The sequence below is a fragment of the Mustela nigripes genome, chromosome 3 (assembly GCF_022355385.1).
Source record: "Mustela nigripes isolate SB6536 chromosome 3, MUSNIG.SB6536, whole genome shotgun sequence".
NCBI lineage: Eukaryota > Metazoa > Chordata > Mammalia > Carnivora > Mustelidae > Mustela > Mustela nigripes.
Window position 1 is genome coordinate 190,084,193 of NC_081559.1, and position 19,764 is coordinate 190,103,956.

The 19,764-nt window shown below is 55.4% G+C and overlaps 1 protein-coding gene across 1 annotated transcript in view; it reads right to left on the bottom strand.

Annotated features, from left to right (window-relative positions):
- Positions 1–864: 864 nt before the first annotated feature.
- The window catches only part of ZFAT (zinc finger and AT-hook domain containing), a 188,897-nt gene continuing 169,997 nt past the window's right edge, over positions 865–19,764 (bottom strand). The window contains exon 16 of the mRNA XM_059395207.1: positions 865–1,757. Within this exon, the coding sequence (XP_059251190.1) occupies positions 1,518–1,757 (240 nt within the window). The 3' untranslated portion in view covers positions 865–1,517. The remainder of the gene's footprint in view (positions 1,758–19,764) is intronic.

A 19,764-nucleotide genomic window follows, 5' to 3' on the forward strand; every position in this document is an offset into this window, starting at 1 on the left:
AGGCTCACTGTCCACCCCCTGTGCGATTCCACTCCGGACGTGGCTCCGCTGTCATTCTTCTTTCCTTCTGCCACCTTCCGAGTCCCTCCGCCCCAGTCCTGCAAGTGCAAACCTACCTCGCTTATAAGGGCCGGATCACAGGTCTTCTCCGCCATGGAGCTTTCCCAACTCACCCCAAGTGGGGGAATGTCCGTCCTTCCCCTGAACTCCTTTCCTTGCCTCGGGCAAGAGCTTTACGCATCCCCCAAGAGGTGCACCTTCAGGCCCTGCTGGGGTGGGACGACAGGGCCCGAACAACGAGGGTCAAGTGCACGGGGCAGCGGACTCCGGCTGCTCTTCAACCAGAGCAACGACCACGTCCGTCTGGTCACCTGCTCATACACCCGAAGACATCACGTGCAGGGTTCACAGAGGAAGCAAACCTCGACCCCAGTGAATCAGATGGTAGGTGACGGTGTCGAGAGAGCCAGGGCTGGGCAAGGTGCAGGAGGACTTGCCCTGACCCCCATCATACTGTGCAGAGGCATGGGTTTGCCGGGGCGCCCGGACTGCCCCTCAAACAGTGTGACATGAAGGCTTCTGTCTGCCGACTGCTGCCCCCAAGGACAAGGCAGAAAGCGGGGGTGCAAGCCTCTCGGCTCCAACAAAGCAGGTGCCAGGCTCCCGGAAATGAAAGTATGACCGTTCCCCTCCAACCACGGGCCGCAAAGCAAACCCTACATGGTTGCGGGAGGAGGGGCGGCGTTGTCTGCGTGTTAAGGCTTTGGATCTTGGATGGGGAGGTTCTGGGTGGGACCTAAGCCCAAGATCTTGACTCAGACGGGGAGGCGCAAACCATCCAAGCTAACAGAGGAACCGGAGAACTCAGGCAGAGAACGGTTTTATTCTACCCACCACATCTCATAGAATGGGAGGGGAATAGTACAAAGTGCATTTTTTTTTAAGCAAAAGAACTCTAAGACATAAGCTAAGCCCCCACCTGTCACGGGAGTGGGAGGGTCATCAATTGCGGTTACCGCACCCGGTAACAAGTGCCCTTGATTCGGGGGTGGGGAGGGGAGAATCTTGTAGATAAAGCCAGGACCCCCTCCCCTTCTTCCCCCAGGAGGTGATTTAAAACTGTAAGGTCACTTTCTCTGTGCTGGCTGGCTCCCTTTCATCAGGCTGCAGAGCAGTCCCAGAGGAAGGTTCGGCACCTGGACAGGGTCAGTAGTTGGGTATGACTTGGGACAGATGCTGATGGGGACTGGGTCCCCGCATGAATCTCCGAGCAAAGGGGCAATGCGGTGTGGGCCATGTGGAAGGTGGTTGCAAGTGTCTTTCCAGAAGCAGAGGATACAGAATGGGGGGGGGGGGGGGTATGCATTTGTGCTGGACATGGGGGCCCTGTGTTGCTGGTGATGCCAATCGCCTTGCCCACCCAAGGTAGGACAAGACACCCATGTGGACTGGGCAGGTACGGCAGAGGAGCCACGGGGAGCGCCCATCCGTGGTGCCCATCTGACGCTGCATGTCCTCTAGAGCTCCTGGGCCTGCGGCCCCAAGGCCTGCTCCTCCATGGGCTGCATGGCTTCCTGCACGTAGACGATGAACTCCGAGGCCTCCCCGCCCTGAGTGTAGACAGTCACCGTCTCGATGCCCTCCACGTCGTCAGAGGAAACCACCAGGTGGTGCTGCTCAGCCAGCTCCACAGAGGCCTGCTGGAGGGTCTCCTGGATCATGACCGTGTGGTTGGAGCTGGGCTCCTCGTCTGTCACCTGCGTGAGGGCAAGAGAAAGGTCACACAAGTCCTGCTTCTGGGTCTGGCCACAACATGAGAATCACAAGTACCGCTTATGGAGTATCTAGTACGTTCCAGGAGCTTGTCCCTACTGCACGCCAATGCTCTATGTCCGCTCTCTCCGCTGGTTTACGGATGGAGACAGCGAAGCTCAGTGGCAAAGCCCAAGTCGAAACCCAAAGCCCAAGCTCTTCTCTTGACGCCAAGCTGCCTCCAAGGTTTGCCAGGGCTGCCAAAGGTATGAGGGTTGGTAGGTAGCGTGCGGGTGATTTACTGTAACCGTGTGGAAGGTTAGCTGGGTGGCTCCTGGAAACTCATAGCTGGTCCGTTTGGCGGTGAGGAAGGGCCTAGGTTTATCCTGGGTTTTCTGTCCTTCCACACACTGTGGGAGCTCAACTGCCTGCCTGAAGATGAGTCTCACATTAACAAAGAGTAGATTTCCCCGCAAGAATGACTTCCCCCGGCTGCTGTCCATCAACACCCGTGCCTTAGCCATGGCGGGAGTGGCCCGCTGGGGGGACCTGCCGTGGGGCTGGGGGGGCATCTGTCGGTGGAGGGGACCTGAATTCTACAGCCAGGCCTTGCTCTGCAGCTCCAAGCAGGCAGATTCCAGACAAAGCCAATTCCAGCTAGTGCTGAGGCCCTGCACCCCGACCCTGTGGGCTCTGGCCTATTTTAAATAACCGTCTTTGATCTTCAGAAGAAAAATAATCGAGAGAACATGGGGAAGACTCGGGAAGACCTGAGAGCCCGGAGCTGTAAAAATAATGTAAGGGTTAGAGCAGGAGCCCAGAAGTGGGTCTGCGATGGCTTAGGGAGGGGAGGAAGAGCCCTCAGGTGTGTGCAGGGAGGTCAGGGAGGGGCCGAACGGCAAGGTGGGAGGAACACATGCCCCGTCCTGCACGGAGCACGGCTCGGACTGCAGCTCACCACTGTCCGCGGGGCGGCCAGCCACGCACGCTGCTCCCTCCCATCTGTAAAACAGGGACGACTGCGCACTCCGGAGGATGGCTGGGAAGGTGAAGGAGATTCTACATGCAGAGTGGGTGCTTGAGAACACCGCCGCCTCTCCAGTGCCCGCAGCACTCATTTAACGGTACTTTCGTGAACAGCACAGCTGAAAGGTGCGCTGCATGTCAGCTCCTCGTTAGTCTGGCCATGCTGCCAAGCCTCTGTCATCATAAAAGGTCTCAGCAGACTAAGCTCCGTGCAGACGGGGCCCGCGGTATCCTGGCACCGCTCCTTCCCGGAGCCAGGCTGGCCGCACACACAAGCACTCAGAAAGTGCTGAGTGACGATCTGCCAGGTACTGGCGGCTGTGACGGGCACTGCGGGAGTGGCCTGGTGGGAAAGAGCCAGGAGCAGAGCTGAGATGTTCCCATCCAGGGCTGGGGAACCAGGGAAGGCCTCCGGAGGAGAAGTGGGGATGGGTTCCAGGAGACGGGCAGAAGGACCAAGGGCTCCTAGGACAGCCAGCAAAGGTGGGTGTGCTCAGGTGGCTTCCGTGAGCGCCCCCTGCTGACGCTCCGGCTTCCCTCCGCTCCGGCTTCCCTCCCAGCTGGTGTCTGGCACAGGATGCACCCCAACCCCCAGGTCAGTCAGCTCAGTCTGAAACACCCATGACTCCATGCTTCTTGGGAGGGGGTGGGTGATGCTCCCAGGGCCTCCCTCTAGCCCTGTGCTATACCATTTAGGGCAGGCTGTGTCAACAGGGGGGTTATCTTTAACTGAGAGAAGAATGGAAAGGCACCTCTGGAGCGGGTATCACACACAGCTATGGATTGGAAGGCACTTCTAATTTGGACTGAAAGAATTCACCAGAAACCAGAGAACTATCCTGAGTGGAAACTATGAACACATTTAGCCTGATTTTGTTTCTCCAGGGTGAGTCAGGACCTTTTTTCTTTCTTCCCTTAGTGTTTGTTTCCATTTCATTTAAATGGGAAAATGTACTGTGAACCAAGGCTTTGGAAGTAAATGTTGATTTATTTCACACTGAAAGAGGGTGCCTGCCAGAAGGCTGGGGAAGGGTTGGAGGGACACACAACGAATAGATTTCTCCTCTTAATTATCAGGAACTTCTGCACCAAGGAAAAGGTGCGGGGCCAGGGCAATCTGTTTTTTGTTTTGTTTTGTTTTGTTTAAGATTTTATCTATTTATTTGACAGAAAGAGATCACAAGCAGGCAGAGAGGCAGGCAGAGAGAGAGAGAGGAGGAAGTAGGCTTCCCCGCTGAGCAGAGAGCCCAATGTGGGACTCGATCCCAGGACCCTGGTATCATGACCTGAGCCTAAGGCAGAGGCTTTAACCCACTGAACCACCCAGTTGCCCCATGGGCAATTTGTGCTGAGGTCCCAGGACCCCCCACGTGCAAAGCCAGCCTGCTGCACTTGGCATAAACAGACAACCTGAGCTCTGAGACACAGATGCTCCAGGGCGTGCACCATGATCAGAGGGCTGTGACTGCTATCAGAGCTGAAGCTTGAGATAAGGAAGCAGTCACAACAGAAATTCCCACTGGCTAAAATTCCCATCCCTCTGAACAACGCTAACACCACGTGGGCCCCATACTGACAAGGGCCGAGAGCCGTCTACAAACGAGGGGACCCTGCGCTGGCCTTCTGTGAGCAGGGGCTGCGGCCTCCTGTTTCCAGGACAGCCGAGTTCTCAGATACCACCCAGTGGGGACAGGAGCGTGGGATTTCAAGGTGACCGGGAGGCTTGCTGCCCACAGATATGGGGAGGAAGACAGGCAGAAACCAAGATGAGGCCACTGGCTTGAAATAAGGGGAGATCACGTGCTTCCTCTGGTTCATCAGAGCCCAGGGGCTGCTGCTCCGTGGAGGCTGGTGCTGTCTGCACATGGTGGGAAAAGGCTTTGCAGGCAGAGAGCAGACCGTGAGCAAAGAGCAGGCATGTGTCCCCGGTCCTGCCAAGGTTGCCGGCCACCTCCCAAGCACCACGCCTGCTGGACAAAGTGCTGTCTTCCCCCCTTCCAGAAGGCTCTCCACCATCTCCCACTGCTGGGCCAGCTTCAGCTTTCATCACTGAGACCCCTCCCCAGCTTCCATAACCCTCCCCTGGGCTCTGAGCCCTCTCGCAGATTCCAGGCTCCTCTCTGGACCCCTCTGCGTCGACACTCTGCTCCTGGCTGAGCCAAAGACATCGAGCTACGGACCACAGAGCCGTCTGCTCCTGGCGAACGAGGGGAGGGCCTGGGGACATTTGTCCAATGTGCCAAAGTCACAGGACAGAGGGAGTGCTGGGAAGGAGTGGCAGGCGAGGTCCTGAAGAGCCCCCGTCACCAGGTGACGGGCTGAGATTTCATTTACAAAGGAAAACACGGACAGTTTTCAAAGGAGGGCCTGCGTCACCGGCTCCACAGCACCTGCCGATGGAAACTCACCTAACGTGAAAGGCTAAAACTCACTGAGTGTTACACTTCCCTCACTGCCCCTTTAAATATTTATGTTTATCTGTCCATATCACCCTTTCTAAGTATGAAGTCTATGAAAAGATAATCCTTTCTCCTCCCCCCTCCCCAATTTTCAGCTCCAGGCTTCTGTGCAACGAATCACCATTCAATCCGTCCACTGCTAATTATAAGAGCACAGTATACCTTAGGGCTTAATTCAGCAGAAAGAGTGATGGAGACGAGGGTGCACGTGCCTTCCACAGACGTCCCGCACTGGGTACCCTTCTCGGCAGGCACAGGCGTACCAGGTCACCTTACTGAGTCCCCCAAACAGAACTAACAACAGCTAACAGGGTCCCCAAAGCCTGGCCGTCACCGGCCATGGGGCAGTGCTTACATTTTCATGAGCTTTCATGGGCGAGTGGCCCTGCCGGCCCTCCAGCTGCCACGGGGGAGAGAATGTTGCAAGAGGAAGACTGACTGGGGTAGGGGGCTAAGCTCGCTCCACAGATGGGGTCTGTGAGGCTCTGCAGGGGGAGCCCCTCCCCACCCTCACACATACCATGGCTCATGTTCCTGCAAACCATGGACCTTCCCCATCCGTGGAGCCCAGCATCCCCCTGCCCGCAGCCCCTCGCCCTTCACTGAACGTGTGCTGGCCGTGTTCGCACAGCATCTCGTGCTGGGCATTTCTGAGTAAAACCGCCAGTGGGCCAGTGACTCATCCAGGGTCACACAGCTGGAAAGTAGCAAGAGCGGGACTGGGTGACCGCTCATCTAGAGACCCGACTCGGCTGGTGTGGTGTGACAGCGACGGATGTGATTACACGTCGCAGATCACCGACCGACTGGGCTAAATCATTACTTCACGCAATCCAGTCCCTTTACAGCTGCCTGCAGAGCACTCAACCATTTCCTCCATTCAAAGTGATCTCTCTGGTTGCTTAAACTATTAGCTCAAGCTTAAAACTGTTCCCCACAGTAGAAATACTACGGCTTCACGATGTCATTATCCCCTGAGATGGGTGCTCCACTTTCCTCTAACGCTGTATCTAACGTATCTTCCAGCGAAATTATGAGCAGCATAGATAGCTTGATAGAAAGCCTTGACCCAGGGGACTGTACGAATTATTCACTAAATCAGGCTCTGAGTTCTGCAGCTCTGCCCACCTCAAGTGTTCTTCTAGAATCGAGACCAGATGGCTGTCAGGCCCAGGCACTCTGCTGGGCTCCATTCTCGCTAAGGAGCATTCGTCTGCTGACGCCCGGTCCCCCTTCTGGCTGCCAGCCCCCTCCCTGTCCGCTGATGGGCAAACACTGATGGAGACTGGGAACGTGAGACATGGCCGGTGTCTCGCTGTCTTGTTTCCTCCCTCTTCCCCTGCCTGCCCTACGTGCTCCCCTTCCTCTCCAGTACCCTCTTCACTTCTCTTTGCAAAAACGAACCTAAGCAGGCAAACCTCTTCCTCAACATTCAAGAAATTCCCCAGAAGGGCCCCTCGCTGGGGGGGCCCTCGTTAAGGAAGAGGGGTTCCCTGTGCCCACACATGTGTGCGGCGCCCCAGCGGAGCTCACATGGTGCTGATTCCCAGTCTGCCCTGCACAGATTTCCTCGATACACCCGCAGCTTATGGAAAGCAAAGACAGGCTCCTCAGTCCCAGCCCAGTGCCACAGTACTGGTAGGCCCACGGGGGGCACTCGTGGTACCTCCACAGCATTCCGTGGGCGGAACCTGGAAGCCACGATAGACAGAAGAGCCTGGCACTGCCCCCGCCTCCAGGCCAGGCCACAGCTGGCCCTTGTTTCTGTCAGACAGGAGACCACCCCAAGCACAGGGGGGCTGGCAAGAGGCAAACTGTCCACGGAAGGACCCCTTTTGGGTCCCAAAGTCCCCGCGGCCCATCTCCTTACTTCACAGGAGAGGAACCAGGCTCAGAGAGGAAACAAGCTGCCCAGGACACATAGCTGGAACCAGAAACCGGGTCTTCTGACTTTTGGTCTGAAAACTCTCTGCCCTGCACCAAGTGGCCTCACACCAGACCACAAAGAGCGCATCACGCCTCCCACCCAGACAACCTCCTGGTGTCCCAAGCTCGTGCCAGTCAGAGGGGCTCCGGGCCACAGAAGCTCCTCAGAAACCCGACCACCTCAAAAGACCCCTGCATTGTCAGCGCTGGCGGGCACCAGAATTCCCAGGCAACTGTTGGGCCCCATTGAACCTAGCGCATTATTTAAACTTGGCTCCCAGCTCAGAAATAAAAGACGGGGAGCAAAAGAAAGATGTAAAACTAAGAGAGGCCCTAAAATGAAAAGAAACCAAAAAGACACCTATCAGATGGCCTTGCTTTACGTCTGTTCACTTGAGGACCCTTTGGAATGAAAATAGCACCAAAGCAGCTCCACAAGGATGCTGCCCAAAGGCCAGCGCTGTCCTGCAAGCCTGCTGCCCTGCACGGGTGTGGGGAAGGCCATGCACACCTTCAGTGGGGGACTTGGTCTGGGGGTCTCTAGGGCAGGGGTCCTTTGCATTTTTAGGGGGAAGAAACCCCCCTGTCACCTCTGCCACTGCAGGAAAGATCGCAGCCCTCACACCTCCTAGCCATCTTCAGATATGCCAGACCATGTTCTTATTTATTAGACCGAGTCTGGGGGCACAGCCCTTTCTCAGATGTCGCTAACACCCTCGAGAGGGAGGACACCCAGGGCTGCAGGCCAGGTGATGAGCAGAAAAGCCCACCCGCTCTCCTCCTGCTGGCACCGTGATGGTTCTCAGGACCTGCCGAGAGCCTGCAGCATCCCGGGCCCACGGCGCTGCAGGCGGCAGATGAGACACAGATGCCATCAGAACGGCAGAGCCACGTCCAGAGCGTCAAATCACAGGATGTGATGAGCACCATGACGGGCAGGGCTGCCGGAGGCCAGGCGTGGGAGACGCGAAAGATCCAGAACAACAGCTGAGCTCCCAGGAGGAGGTAAACTGGAGGAGGCCACATATGCATGTGTGGAGTGTGGATGCGTACATGCATGCATTTGTGTGTGTGTGTGTGCGTGTGTACATAGGCAGGGTGTGTGTGTGTGTACATGAGTGTGGGCACACATGTGCATGCATGAGGGTGAGGCGTGTGTACATATATACAGCCGTGCACGTATGTATGCATTCCTGTGTCTAGAGGCAGGTGTGTGAATCTGTATACGTACACAAGTGCAAAAACATGTGTGGGTGTGCATATATCTTGCATGCATGTGTGTGCACATGTATATGGGCAGGATGTGTGTGCCTGTGTCTACAGTGTGGGTTTGGGTGTGGAACGACCGTACACAGGCCCCTGAACGTGTGTCATGCTCCTCCTCTGCCCTTCCTGACGCTTCATGCTACACCTCTCAGCCAGCACCGTACGACATGACTTCCTTCCTTGTGCATCTGTCACTTCTCAGAGTGATCGTAACAGGTGACCCTTTACTGTTCCCAGAGCCTTTCCAGAGTCCTTACCTCACTGATTCTCACACAGTGCTCTGAAGAAGGCAGGGCAGAGACGACTGCCGCCCTGTCTTTCTGAGAAGCGGTTCCCCAAGTGTATGAGACCCCACAGCTAGTAACAGGTGATTCTGGAATGTGGAACCAGGTAAGACCCTCTAACAACCTCTGTCTAGCATTTGGTGGCTTCTTGTGACCCTCCTCCCGAGGGGGAGAGACAAGGACCTTCCTGCCCTGGCACCTGCCCCCCCGCCACCTCTCCCCCATTGCCCATGCTCATCTCGGGTTCCTGAGCACACAATGTTCTCTCCTGCCCCTGAACCTCTACCCCTGCCGTTTCACTTGCGTGAAGACCCCCCACCCCCGACCATCTTTCCCTTGAGAACCAGTTGTGCGCCCTGAGCCAACATGCCCAGAGCTGACCTCCATCACAAGGAGCTTGGCCATACCTGGCAGACAGTAAACAGCGAATCCCTGTTTTTTGGATGACTCACTGAAAAAATGAGTACAGGGCAAAAGTCTACAACACGTGCCACCCTTGCTAAAAAAAAAAAAAAACAACCCACCAAACACTGCAGAGCTGAGAGGGTGCCAGTCCCGGAGAGGAGCCACAGCCCGGGACATGGGTGAGGCCCCTTAAAAGCCTGTGTCTCCAACACACAGCGTCACCAAGGGTGTTACCGCAGCCACTGCACACTAGGCCACATCACACGGCACTAAAGGGAATGTTTCGGACGTTTCAGCTCAGAGCCAGGGCCAGGGCCCTTGCCTTGTGTGGGTCCTGCCGCACTCAGGGGTCCACGGGCAGGTGGAGGCTGTGGCCCGGGTGGGGTTCCCGGAGGAGCTGGCCCTGGTCCTGAACACCATGCAAGGCCCAGAGGGCGGACCCCTCCCCAGGTCCCTTCCGCTGCAGGAATTCTCAGACTCCGCAGTGTGCTAACAAGAGAGCGCTGCACATAAAAAGTCGCATACAACCAAACGACAAGAATGACAGAGAGCCCTGCAGTCGATTCTTTTAGGTGAAACATTCCTCTGTGCGTGTTTAAGCTCTGAGGAAGAAGTCTCATTTTTCCCAGTAATTGAGGTTTCACTCACTGCTGAAATTATAACCAGCAAGAGCTTCCTCTAGCGTTGCCAGAAGCAGGACTGGCAGACCCACCTCACGGGGTTGGCAGGCGAACACGTTTACCCGGGCTTAGGTGTGGTGTTGTCTGCATCAGAGACAAAGGGATGGTGGTAAACACTGTCCCAATTTACAGAAGGAAGAAGAGGTACAAATGGATGTTGTTTATAAGAAAACCTTGTAAATTCCCAACTCCAGAAATACGTATGTAGATCCAGGACCAAAAGAAGGGTATTATGAGCAAGAAACTTGTGGCAACATCGAAAGATATTCACGGGCAGGGAGAAACCATTCCATGCATCAATGAAGATTTAAAGCCTTTCAAAAAGGACAAAATGCACAGCCAGGGAGCAAGGCCGTGACTCATCCTTCCTGGGGAGACGGCGTAATGCTTCGCCTCCGCCCTATTTTTCTCTTGGTTGTAAGTAGACAGTAGATGTTCTTTCTTTTCTGAAAATACTGATCCTATAAACAGTCCAAAGTCCAAACAGGTTGTAAAGACAGCTCGCTGCAGTCGCTGCCATCCCCAAGGGCGTCCTGGCTCCCAGAGGTGCTGCGGGATCTGGGGGGCCCACCCCGCGGCAGGCCCATTCCAAGGCACCAGGGCATGGGAGCCCTCCTGCACATAGCGCCCTTGTCCACAGGGTCCTGAGGGCCCACCTGCAGAGAAGGGAAGGGCCAACTCTCTTTGCTGTGACGGGGCACGTGGAAAGACGGCCCTACTGGCCCCATGTCTATCACTGGACGAGGATATTTGTGTGTTGGCCAAACCGGCTCACCCTGCAGAATGGATCTAACGATAGATATCAGGGCAGCGAAAATGGCTAAGATATCCGATCTTTCTCGAACTTCTCAAGGGTCTAATAAGCACAGTTTAGTGTGGCCTCAACTATCAAGTGAGGCAAAAAGAATCCTTGCCTTGGAAACTGCGGGAAAATGGGGTGTACAATGTCGTCTCTAAGCACGTGGAGAAGCAAAGGATGACGGGGCTGGTGCCTGGGCAGGACAGGTGGTCTCGTGTGGCGCTCACGACGACCAGAAGGTGCCATCCCCCCGGGGCAGGGATCTGATGCCCGTGCATGTCCCCTTCCAGACTGTGCCCGCACAGCACCCAGCTCACAGCCGGCGCGTGACACACATCTGAGCTGAATTATTCAGGAAATACTGTAAAGCTGAACTCAAACAGAAGCAGACACACTCCCGGTGACAGGGAAGGAGGAACGCAGCAGCTTCCCACCGCCTGTGAGTATCTTTTGATATTTAGACAAGTTTATTGTGCATAATGTTTCCCTTTCTTGACCTTTAAGCGCACATGTATTGGACTTTTGTTTAGTGCCAGGCCCTGACCAGGGCGCTGTGCTTCCCTGCCGGGCGCCTCCCACCGGGAGACTGGCTTCTCCTCACAGGCCCCACCCCGGCCTGTGGGCCCAGCCACAGATGGCAACTCTCCGGGTCACATTTCTCACCGAAACCTCCCTGCGGCACTTGGAGAACACTTCCCTCAGCCTGTCACTCAGAAGACAAGCCCTCCACCCTCCTTGGTTTCTCTCACAACCACCCCCAGCAACCACCCCTGGCCTTCCTCGATCCTGCCCTGACAGGCTCGGCAAAGACGTGGTGACATGCAAGACCCCCACTGCCTCCGCCCCCTGCCTTGTTCTGCCATCCCGCGGGCCCCCCTCTGTGCTGGAACCATATGACTTCTTCTGTCAGCGGATGCACTCCCCACAGCCCGTGGCCTCTAGCAGTTTCCCCGGCCTTTTGTATAGGGACCTGCAGCCTCCATGAGCCTGAGCAGACGAGGAAGTGAGCCGGCAAGAGCCTGCCGTGCCCCTCCCGGGCACCCCACAGAGCCACGGACCCCACGGAGGAGGTCAGACCCCCAGGGGTGCAGTGTTTCCACGTTCTGCTTTAAGAATGTTTACCACAACAAGTCTTAAACTGTTTCCATCACTCATCAAATGTACCCGGGTATGTTCATTAGTAGCAGAGGGGATCCAAGAACAGAAACAGGAACTGTGGGTCCATCGTCCTCAGAGCAACGAGGCAGTGTTGATACCCACACGCCCCTTTCTTTGCCATTTATACTCGTCTCTATGAAAGTCTGCCAACCTTGGCTCTCCCTGGAACGCCCTCCTCCCTCTGCCTGCTCTCCTGTCTGTGCCCCTTCTGGCGCAGAACCCCTTCCCTAACTCCCCTTTACTTTGGGCAAGTGGCTGTAGGATGTCCTCGGCCCTTCCATGCCAGTCGCCCCCCCCCACTCCCTCTGCCCTCTCTGGTGGAACTCCTCAGAAGGGCTCAGCAGCAGGGTTGGGAAGGGGGTCAGACTGTTTCCAGCCACAACCATGTTTGTCTACATGATGCAACTGTCTGTTTCCCTGTCTGGACCAAGCAACGGATGCTCCTATGAAACCCTGGGACTCCTAACGCCAAGCACAAGGCCTCGAGAGTCATATTAGTATTTGTTTGGACAGAAACTTCCAGAAGCAGGAACAAGTATGACTGAATTCGACATGCACAGGAAGGGGATAAGGAGCTACGGCACTCCCAGGACGCGAGCGAGGATGTACTGAAGACGCCCTCAGAGTCCATGCGGGTGATCACATGTGATCTGCACGTTAGCCCCATGGAGCAGGTGCTATTATTTCCCATTTTACAGAGAAGAAAACAGAAGTTCAAAGCAGGAAAGTGTGTTGTCCAGGGTCACATACCAGTAAGGGGCAGGCTGGCTCCCTTTTAGCCATGTGTCACCTTCCCAGCTTTGCCACGCACGGGCTCCTCCTCCACCCGTGTGACATGGCCAGGGTGACGCTTATGAGGTGGTCTGCCCAGCAGACGCCCTGCATGCGGGGCCTCCGTCTCAGAGGCCTGCACTTCCCGAAGCCCAGCACCACAGCGGCTGCCGCCCAAGAGGTTGCTCAGGACAAGGCATGGGGAAGCCACCCTGGGCCCACCCAGCTTGGACACCCAACATCGGATCCTCTGTTCATGATTCTCAGCACTCAGGAAGCCTCCGAACACGCCAGGCCCTGAGCCAAGTGCTGGAGATCCCACGGGGACGAAGAGCCAATCCCACTCTCCACGAGCCCCCCATTGCGGAAGGCAAAGGTGTGCATACGGGCCTGTGACGCTGTGGTCTGTGACAAAGGCCCCAAGAACAGTAATGAGTGGGGCACCCCCCCCCCAACACACCTCCTGCTTCTCCACTGCTGGAGGACAGGAGAGCTCTCCCACCCAGGTGCGGCCCCTAGGTCCTACCTACTCCGGTCAGAGGGGAAGCCTGGAGGTACCGATGGCCTTCCTGCTTCCCCCAGGAGCAGCCCCGGGCTCGCTCCTCACTCCTGCCATCTGCAGCTGGCGGGAGGTGAGGGATCTGAGAGAAGTGGCCGCCACGGGAAAGCAGGACTCACACTGGGGGCTTGTCAGGGCCCGTCCCCTGAATTGGTGGTCCGACTGTCCACCTTCCTCCCCAGTTAAAAAATGAGGAAGGGGGTAGGATCCAGGGGCTGCACCTGGGTGGGGGCCAGCGCTCTCCTGTCCTCCAGCAGAAGAGAAACTGGGATGTGTGTGTGGGGGGGGGGGTGCCCCACTCATTACCGTTCTTGGGGCCTGTTATAGACGACAACCTCGTGGGCCCGTATTCATGGCTTTGCCTTCTGTGTCACAGGCGGGGAGGCTCGGTGAGAGTGGACCTGAGCTCTGAGCAGAGTCCCCCACTGTGCTGCACGGCTGGCCTGCCGCACGTGAGCCGCCCTTCACTCCTCCTCTGCATTCCACGGGGCTCCTTTCCTATCCCCGCCTAACCAAGGACCACACAGGGAGTGGCTCAAAACACAAAGATACAAATGCTTCTGCTTCTAATGTCAGGGAAGTTTGCCACCAGGTGAGGAGGTTCTCTGCTTTCAAGGGCTCAGTGGACTAGACCAGGCCCACCTGGCCACTCCTCCCATCTAGCAGTCAGCTGACAGCACAACCAGAGGAGCAGGGCTCATCCCATCTCCAGGCTCCGGAGAATACCGACGTGGACTTGAGAGATCGGAGAGGGTGGGGCGTATGGCCCTGAAGCGGACATGAAGCAACAGAAGTGAGCGTCGCAGAGGCAGGTGATGGGCATTCTGGGCAGAGGGACGAAGGGAACAGAGGGCCAGCAGGCAGTCCGGTGGGCAGGTGCCTACGAAGCAAGGGGGTGGAGGGAGGCAGGAGCGCCAGACTGCTATGGGAGGCCACGGGGAAGTCCTATTCCCAGTCTACTGGAGACTTTCCAAGTTACTGGTGGTTTGAAGTGAGAGATGCTGGAATCTCGCTTACCTTTGGAGGAGCTCACTCCGTGTGCTACGTGGGAACAGCAGCAGGGGTGGAGGAAAGGAGAGCGGTGAAGAGAAGGTCCCTAAACCAGGCTGGGGGGAGCTTCTCAGGCTCTGTCTTGCACATGAATCAAGGGTGACCAGGGCCAGGGTAATGTGCAGTCTGACATGGGGGTGTGGGTTGGAGCCAGACCCTCTGTGTTTCTAACAATCTCCCTGAAGCTAAGGCCACTGGCCCAGGGACCAAGTCTGGAGCAGCTGCTGCTTAAATAGAGGTGGCAGCCTTGGGACATGGGGATGTGTGAGATGTGTTGTGGGGGGAGATCCCACGACAAGGGGAGGACACGCTGACAATCACGTGTGGGGGTAACGCAGACGCCCGGGTTTCGGCCTGAGCCCTGGAGTGGAGAGCGTGCACTCACAGGATGGGGGCGCTGAGAGAGCTGGGGAGGGAGGGCTCTGAGGTCCCAAGTGCTTGTTTGGGGGAACCCCTCTGAGCAGTATGGAGGCCACTGCTTCAGTGGGAATGATAAGCGGACCCAACTGGCGGCAGCACTACCCCAGGACACACTCCAGGAAGGCCAGGGCCACATTTCCAGCGGAGGGGGTCCCCAGCCCTGGCTCCCCGTATCAGGGTTCTTGCAGCCCTGCCTTTGCCACACACCAGAGGCAGAGTGAGTGATCTCAGCGGGCCAGGGCAAGCGGCAGAGACGGGAGGAGTCGTAAAATCCACCTGCCCCAGCCCAGGCTGTGATCGGGAACTAGGCACCGGCCAAAGGCAATCAACTCAACGGTATGGAAACTCAAACAAAGTCGGATTCTGCAAACAGCACCAACAAAGCTACAGCTTCCTGGGGCCCAGCGGCAGGAAAATCAAAGCTTAGGGAAAGGAGGAGAACAGAGAAGAAAAGTTCAATGGACTGACCCCTCCAGGCTGGCTGAAGATGCTCTATATAACAAGAGGGCCAGAATGAAACTGGGAAACCTTTATCCACTATTTTTCCAGACAATTTCCCACATGGCCAGAGGAAGATCAGGGCACTTATTTTTCCTTTAAAATTTCACAAAGAAGTGGAATTTTCCATCACTACAAGGAGATAAAGAAGCTCAGCAAGTAATAAGAGAGACAGGAATGAGGATGCACTGACGTCTCTGGAAGTTTTATTTAAAATAAAAAGAAAGAAAGAAAGACTCAAATGGCTACGGGAGTACTAAGGAAGGCTTACAAAGGACAAGAGTTAGCATTAAGTGACAAGGGAGAGTAACCCACTGCCAGGACCCCAAATGATCTGTTCGTCCCTGGATCTACACAGCAAAGGTCGCCATTCAGCAGCAGCAGAATGACATTCTGTAAGGCATGCGAGCTCCAAGAGTACTGGAGAGGAGGCTACCTGGGTGCGTGATTAGGAGCGTGAGGTAATCAAAGCTGGCAGGGTGCCAGGATGAAATAAATTGGACCGCCCAGTTCTGTAGGCAAGAGGCAAACCTCACTAACCAAAACGTGTTAACAATCGGTTCTGTTACAGTAAGCAAGATGGTAACAGGAAAAAAACAAAGCAAGCAGTCCGTGCCATTTCATAATTCCATAAAGCTCGGGACGCCTGGGTGGCTCAGTTGGTTAGGCGGCTGCCTTCGGCTCAGGTCATGATCCGAAGGTCCTGGGATCGAGTCCCGCATCAGGCTCCTTGCTCGACAGGGAGCCTGCTTCTCTTGCTGCCTCTGCCTGCCTCTCTGCCTGCTTGTGTGTACTCTCCCTCTATCTCTGGCAAATAAATAAAATATTAAAAAAAAAAGAATAAAACTTTAAAACAAATAAATAAATAAATAAATAAATAAATAAAAAAAATAATTCCATAAAGCTCAAAAGGACTGGGTATAAAAGAGAAAACCTGTCCGTCTGGTGTTAGACCATCCATGGGGCATATGCCCTCGGCCCCTGCAACATGCCACAGATGGGATTGCCGACGAAAGACCTAGGACTGCCTCACTCAGGCCTTCCAAAGGCATCTGAATCCCTCATGACTATAATTCCCCTACAGAACCAGTACGCACTGCACAGAGCCGGCGTTCCCGTCACACAGTGAGGAGTGACACAATACACAAACAGCTACGCTTACCAGCCCTTCTTTTAACATCATAGACGCCTATTCCTGATCTTCTGGGAAGATGCCTCACATGAACAACAACGATGGCAAAACCACCGTGACGGGAAAAGGAGAAGCAACAAGACAACAAGACAACTGGAGACGGCAGGGTTTCACTGTGACGCAGAAGGAAACCCCCTATTATAACGTCTCGTGCGCTGCGGCAAACGACCTGAAGACAAAGGAGAGGAGGACAGAGAGAAGATGGGAGAAGCTCTGTGATTTCTACCACGTGGGCGGCGCTGAATTCAGGGGAAGGTCTGCTCACCATCGGGGTCAGAAGGTGTCTCCCGCAGGAACAAGAAAAATGCATTAACTCACCAATTATTTGACTTAAATGGACAACAAAACAGAAGGGCATCTCCTCATCCCTTGTGTGGGGGAAGAAAAGGGGAGAGGTCTCAGCTTAGTCCTGCTCTGTGACAAGGACAATGCAGACCGCTGGTCCCTTCTGTGACCTTTTGAGGACTCCGAGAGCCTTGGCGCCAATGCGATTCTACAGTCAGGTCTCTGGCTGTGCACTTCAACAATCAAACGGACAGAATGTAGTGACTGTTTGAAAAGAACGCTGGGAACAGATACTGAAGCCTCACATCAGTCACATTCTAGACGCCCCCCTCCCCCGAATTTTGACACAAGTATTATGAAAGGCTCAACATCCCAGAGGAGGAGGCCAGTTCTGGGCTCCCCTACCAGCAGAAACACAGGCCGTGAGGCTTCTCCCTCCCAGAGGCTGCTCTGGAGAAGCGCCTTCTGCAGAGCGGCTTCTCCCACCAGATGACCTGGTGCACGCAGACATCTGAGAGGGCATCAGGGAGACCAGATGGCCAGAACAGGACAGGCTGGACCTGCGCTCCCTTGCACACAGGCGAGTGTGTGCATGGTCAGCCATAGCTATGGACTGTGTTTCCTTGCAAAAAATCATGAACTGCAAATGACAAACAGCAATTCTAGTGCTGGCTGGCGACATGTCCTCCAGCAAGAACTGCTTCCGAAACTGGCTCTCAGACGGAGTGCTGCGCGCCGAGCCCTTGGAGGCTCCACATGTTCCTCTCCTCCCGACAGGACACGTCATCTTCCCCCTCCAGTGCCAACCACCACGGGGGGACCTGCCCAGAGATGCCAAAGGGCATGGGGAAGGAGCTGGGAGAAGGGGGACAGCTTTGGGCAAATCTGGAATTTCTACTTTGGTTTGTTTCTTAAATCAGCAGCGCTAGCACGCGGTTAGAGCACTGGGGATCCTGAGCAAGATGATGGCAGCGCAACGCCAGGCCAAGGGCTTGCCGTAGGGCAAGGAGGCAGGGTGCCTGCAGGTCTGAGACTGTCTCTGTGGCTCCCTTCAGCTGTTCCCTGCTGCTGGGGCGGTGGCTGACAGCTTGGACGTGTCCAGCACATCAAGGGAAAATAACAAACAGAAGAGAGGCTACTCCAGGGTTGCAGAGAACCAGGAATAAGGAGTGGGTGCACCCCACATCCAGCTCCGAAGCAGGACTCCTGGGCTGTAAGCAAGATGCTTGGTGTGGACAGAGGCACAGTCCTGCCAACACAGAGCCACTAACCAGTCACCAGTGAACACTCAGTGGAAGGAGGTAGAGTAAGAACCATCTAGTCGCTCTTGACCCAGAGACTAAAGTAGGGTGCTGTGCTCAGGACTCTTGGGGTCGGTGTGGTGCTGCCAGCCTCTTCTCAACCATGGACCCTCAAGAACCTGCAGGACGGAGCTCGTTCTGGCACCTTGAACTGAAATACTGACTGTGAGAGAAATACACATCTACCGAAATACATGTGCTTTCTAGAAGCTGCCAAATTTCCCTGAAATCTGTAAACCAAAGTCACCTCTGTGACACCTGGTTATCTCAGTAAACAGTTACCCAGGTAAACAATGACCTTCCACCGACAAAGAGGCCTTCCCTCTGAAATACACATGGACATGGGTGATGGTTAATTTCATGTGTCAACGTCACTGGGCCACGGGTGCCCAGATATTCGGTCAAACGTTACTGTGGGTGCTTTCTGTGAGGACCTTTCTGGATGAAATTAACATTTAAATTAACGGACTGTGTAAAAGACTGCACTTCCCGATGCAGGTGGGCCTCAACCAACCAGTCAAAGCCTGAACAGAACAAAAAGGCCGATTCTCCCTGAAGAAGGGAATTCCTCCCACCTGCTTACCTTGGAGATGGAACATTGTGTTGTTTGTTTCTCCCCCTGCCTTTGTGACAAAGCAGTGACAACGCTGGCTCTTCCTGGGTTTTGAGCCTACTGGCTTTCCAACTGGAACATCAGCTTTCCTGGTTCTCTGCCTTCAGGCTCAGAGCAACCACACTGTCAGCTCTTGGGTCTCCAACTTACAGACTGTGGCTCTCAGGACTTGTCAGCCTCCATAACTGGTGAATCAATTCCCTAAAATAAATCTCCGTATACGTGTTTATGTGTGCATACACAAACACACAGCACACACACACTGGTTCTGTTTCTCTGGGCACTAACACGACATGCTTTCTCATCAGCTCTCAGCAGAGCAGAAACGGTAACTGAGTCACTGAGAGGCGAGTGTGGTCGACTGCATGTCACCGGACAGCCTCACCAGGACTAACCCTATGACAGCTGGGCCCAGTACGCAGGGAAACGTCCTAGCCAGTTCACACATGGCATGCGGACTGAAAGGCAACTGGTTTCCAAAAGCAAACGGAGGAATGAGTAAGACACATGAACTCCCCCGCAGCTCGGGGATCTCCTCCCAGACAGATCCACCTTCACCCCCAGAGGCTGCACACCACAATGTGCCCAGCTCCCCCAACTTAGGTTTAGGGGCCACTCTCAATAATAATAAGCAGAAGAAAGGGACGCGGTGCCCCTGCGGGCCTGGTGCACCCAGGACCCGGGGCTGTGTCCGCAGTCAGCGACGTGCTCAGGGAAGACAGGCTGTTCTGCTGGACATCCATCCAATGGCAGGAAGGCTCAGAGCAGACTCTCTACTTGGGTCCTGTGACTAAATCGAAGAACCTAGAAACTGATTTCTTAAAAATGCCAGTACACCTTTGAGACGGTTACATAGGTCGAGAAGCCTGTAGCGAAAGGTCATCTGACTCTGAGAAGTGACAGGAACGTGCGAGCTGTCCAGACTCATCCTCTCTCCACTGGCCTTTGAGCAGAGGGAAGGGGCAGGGAAGGCAGAGACCCGGCTAAAGTGCCTTCTGGGCTGCAACTCCCCCGTCAACGCTTGGTGGTCACAGCAGGGCCCAGCATTTCACTGAAGTGGGGCCTCGTCCGCCACCTCCCCCTGCCTCCAGTCACCCAGCACCAGCTCCAGCTCCTGCCTCTGCCTGGAGTCCTGCCCCCACCCAACTCCCAGCTACCGGCCAGGACTCCAGTCGGGCACCAACGGCATCTACGAAGCGTCCCTGTCCACCACGTGCCCCATCCCAGACCCTGGTTCAAGCTCTGCAGCCCCTTGGGGCTCCCACAGCACCCTTCGGACACTGGTCGACCTCCCCAAAACCCACATTACTCTCAGTTAGA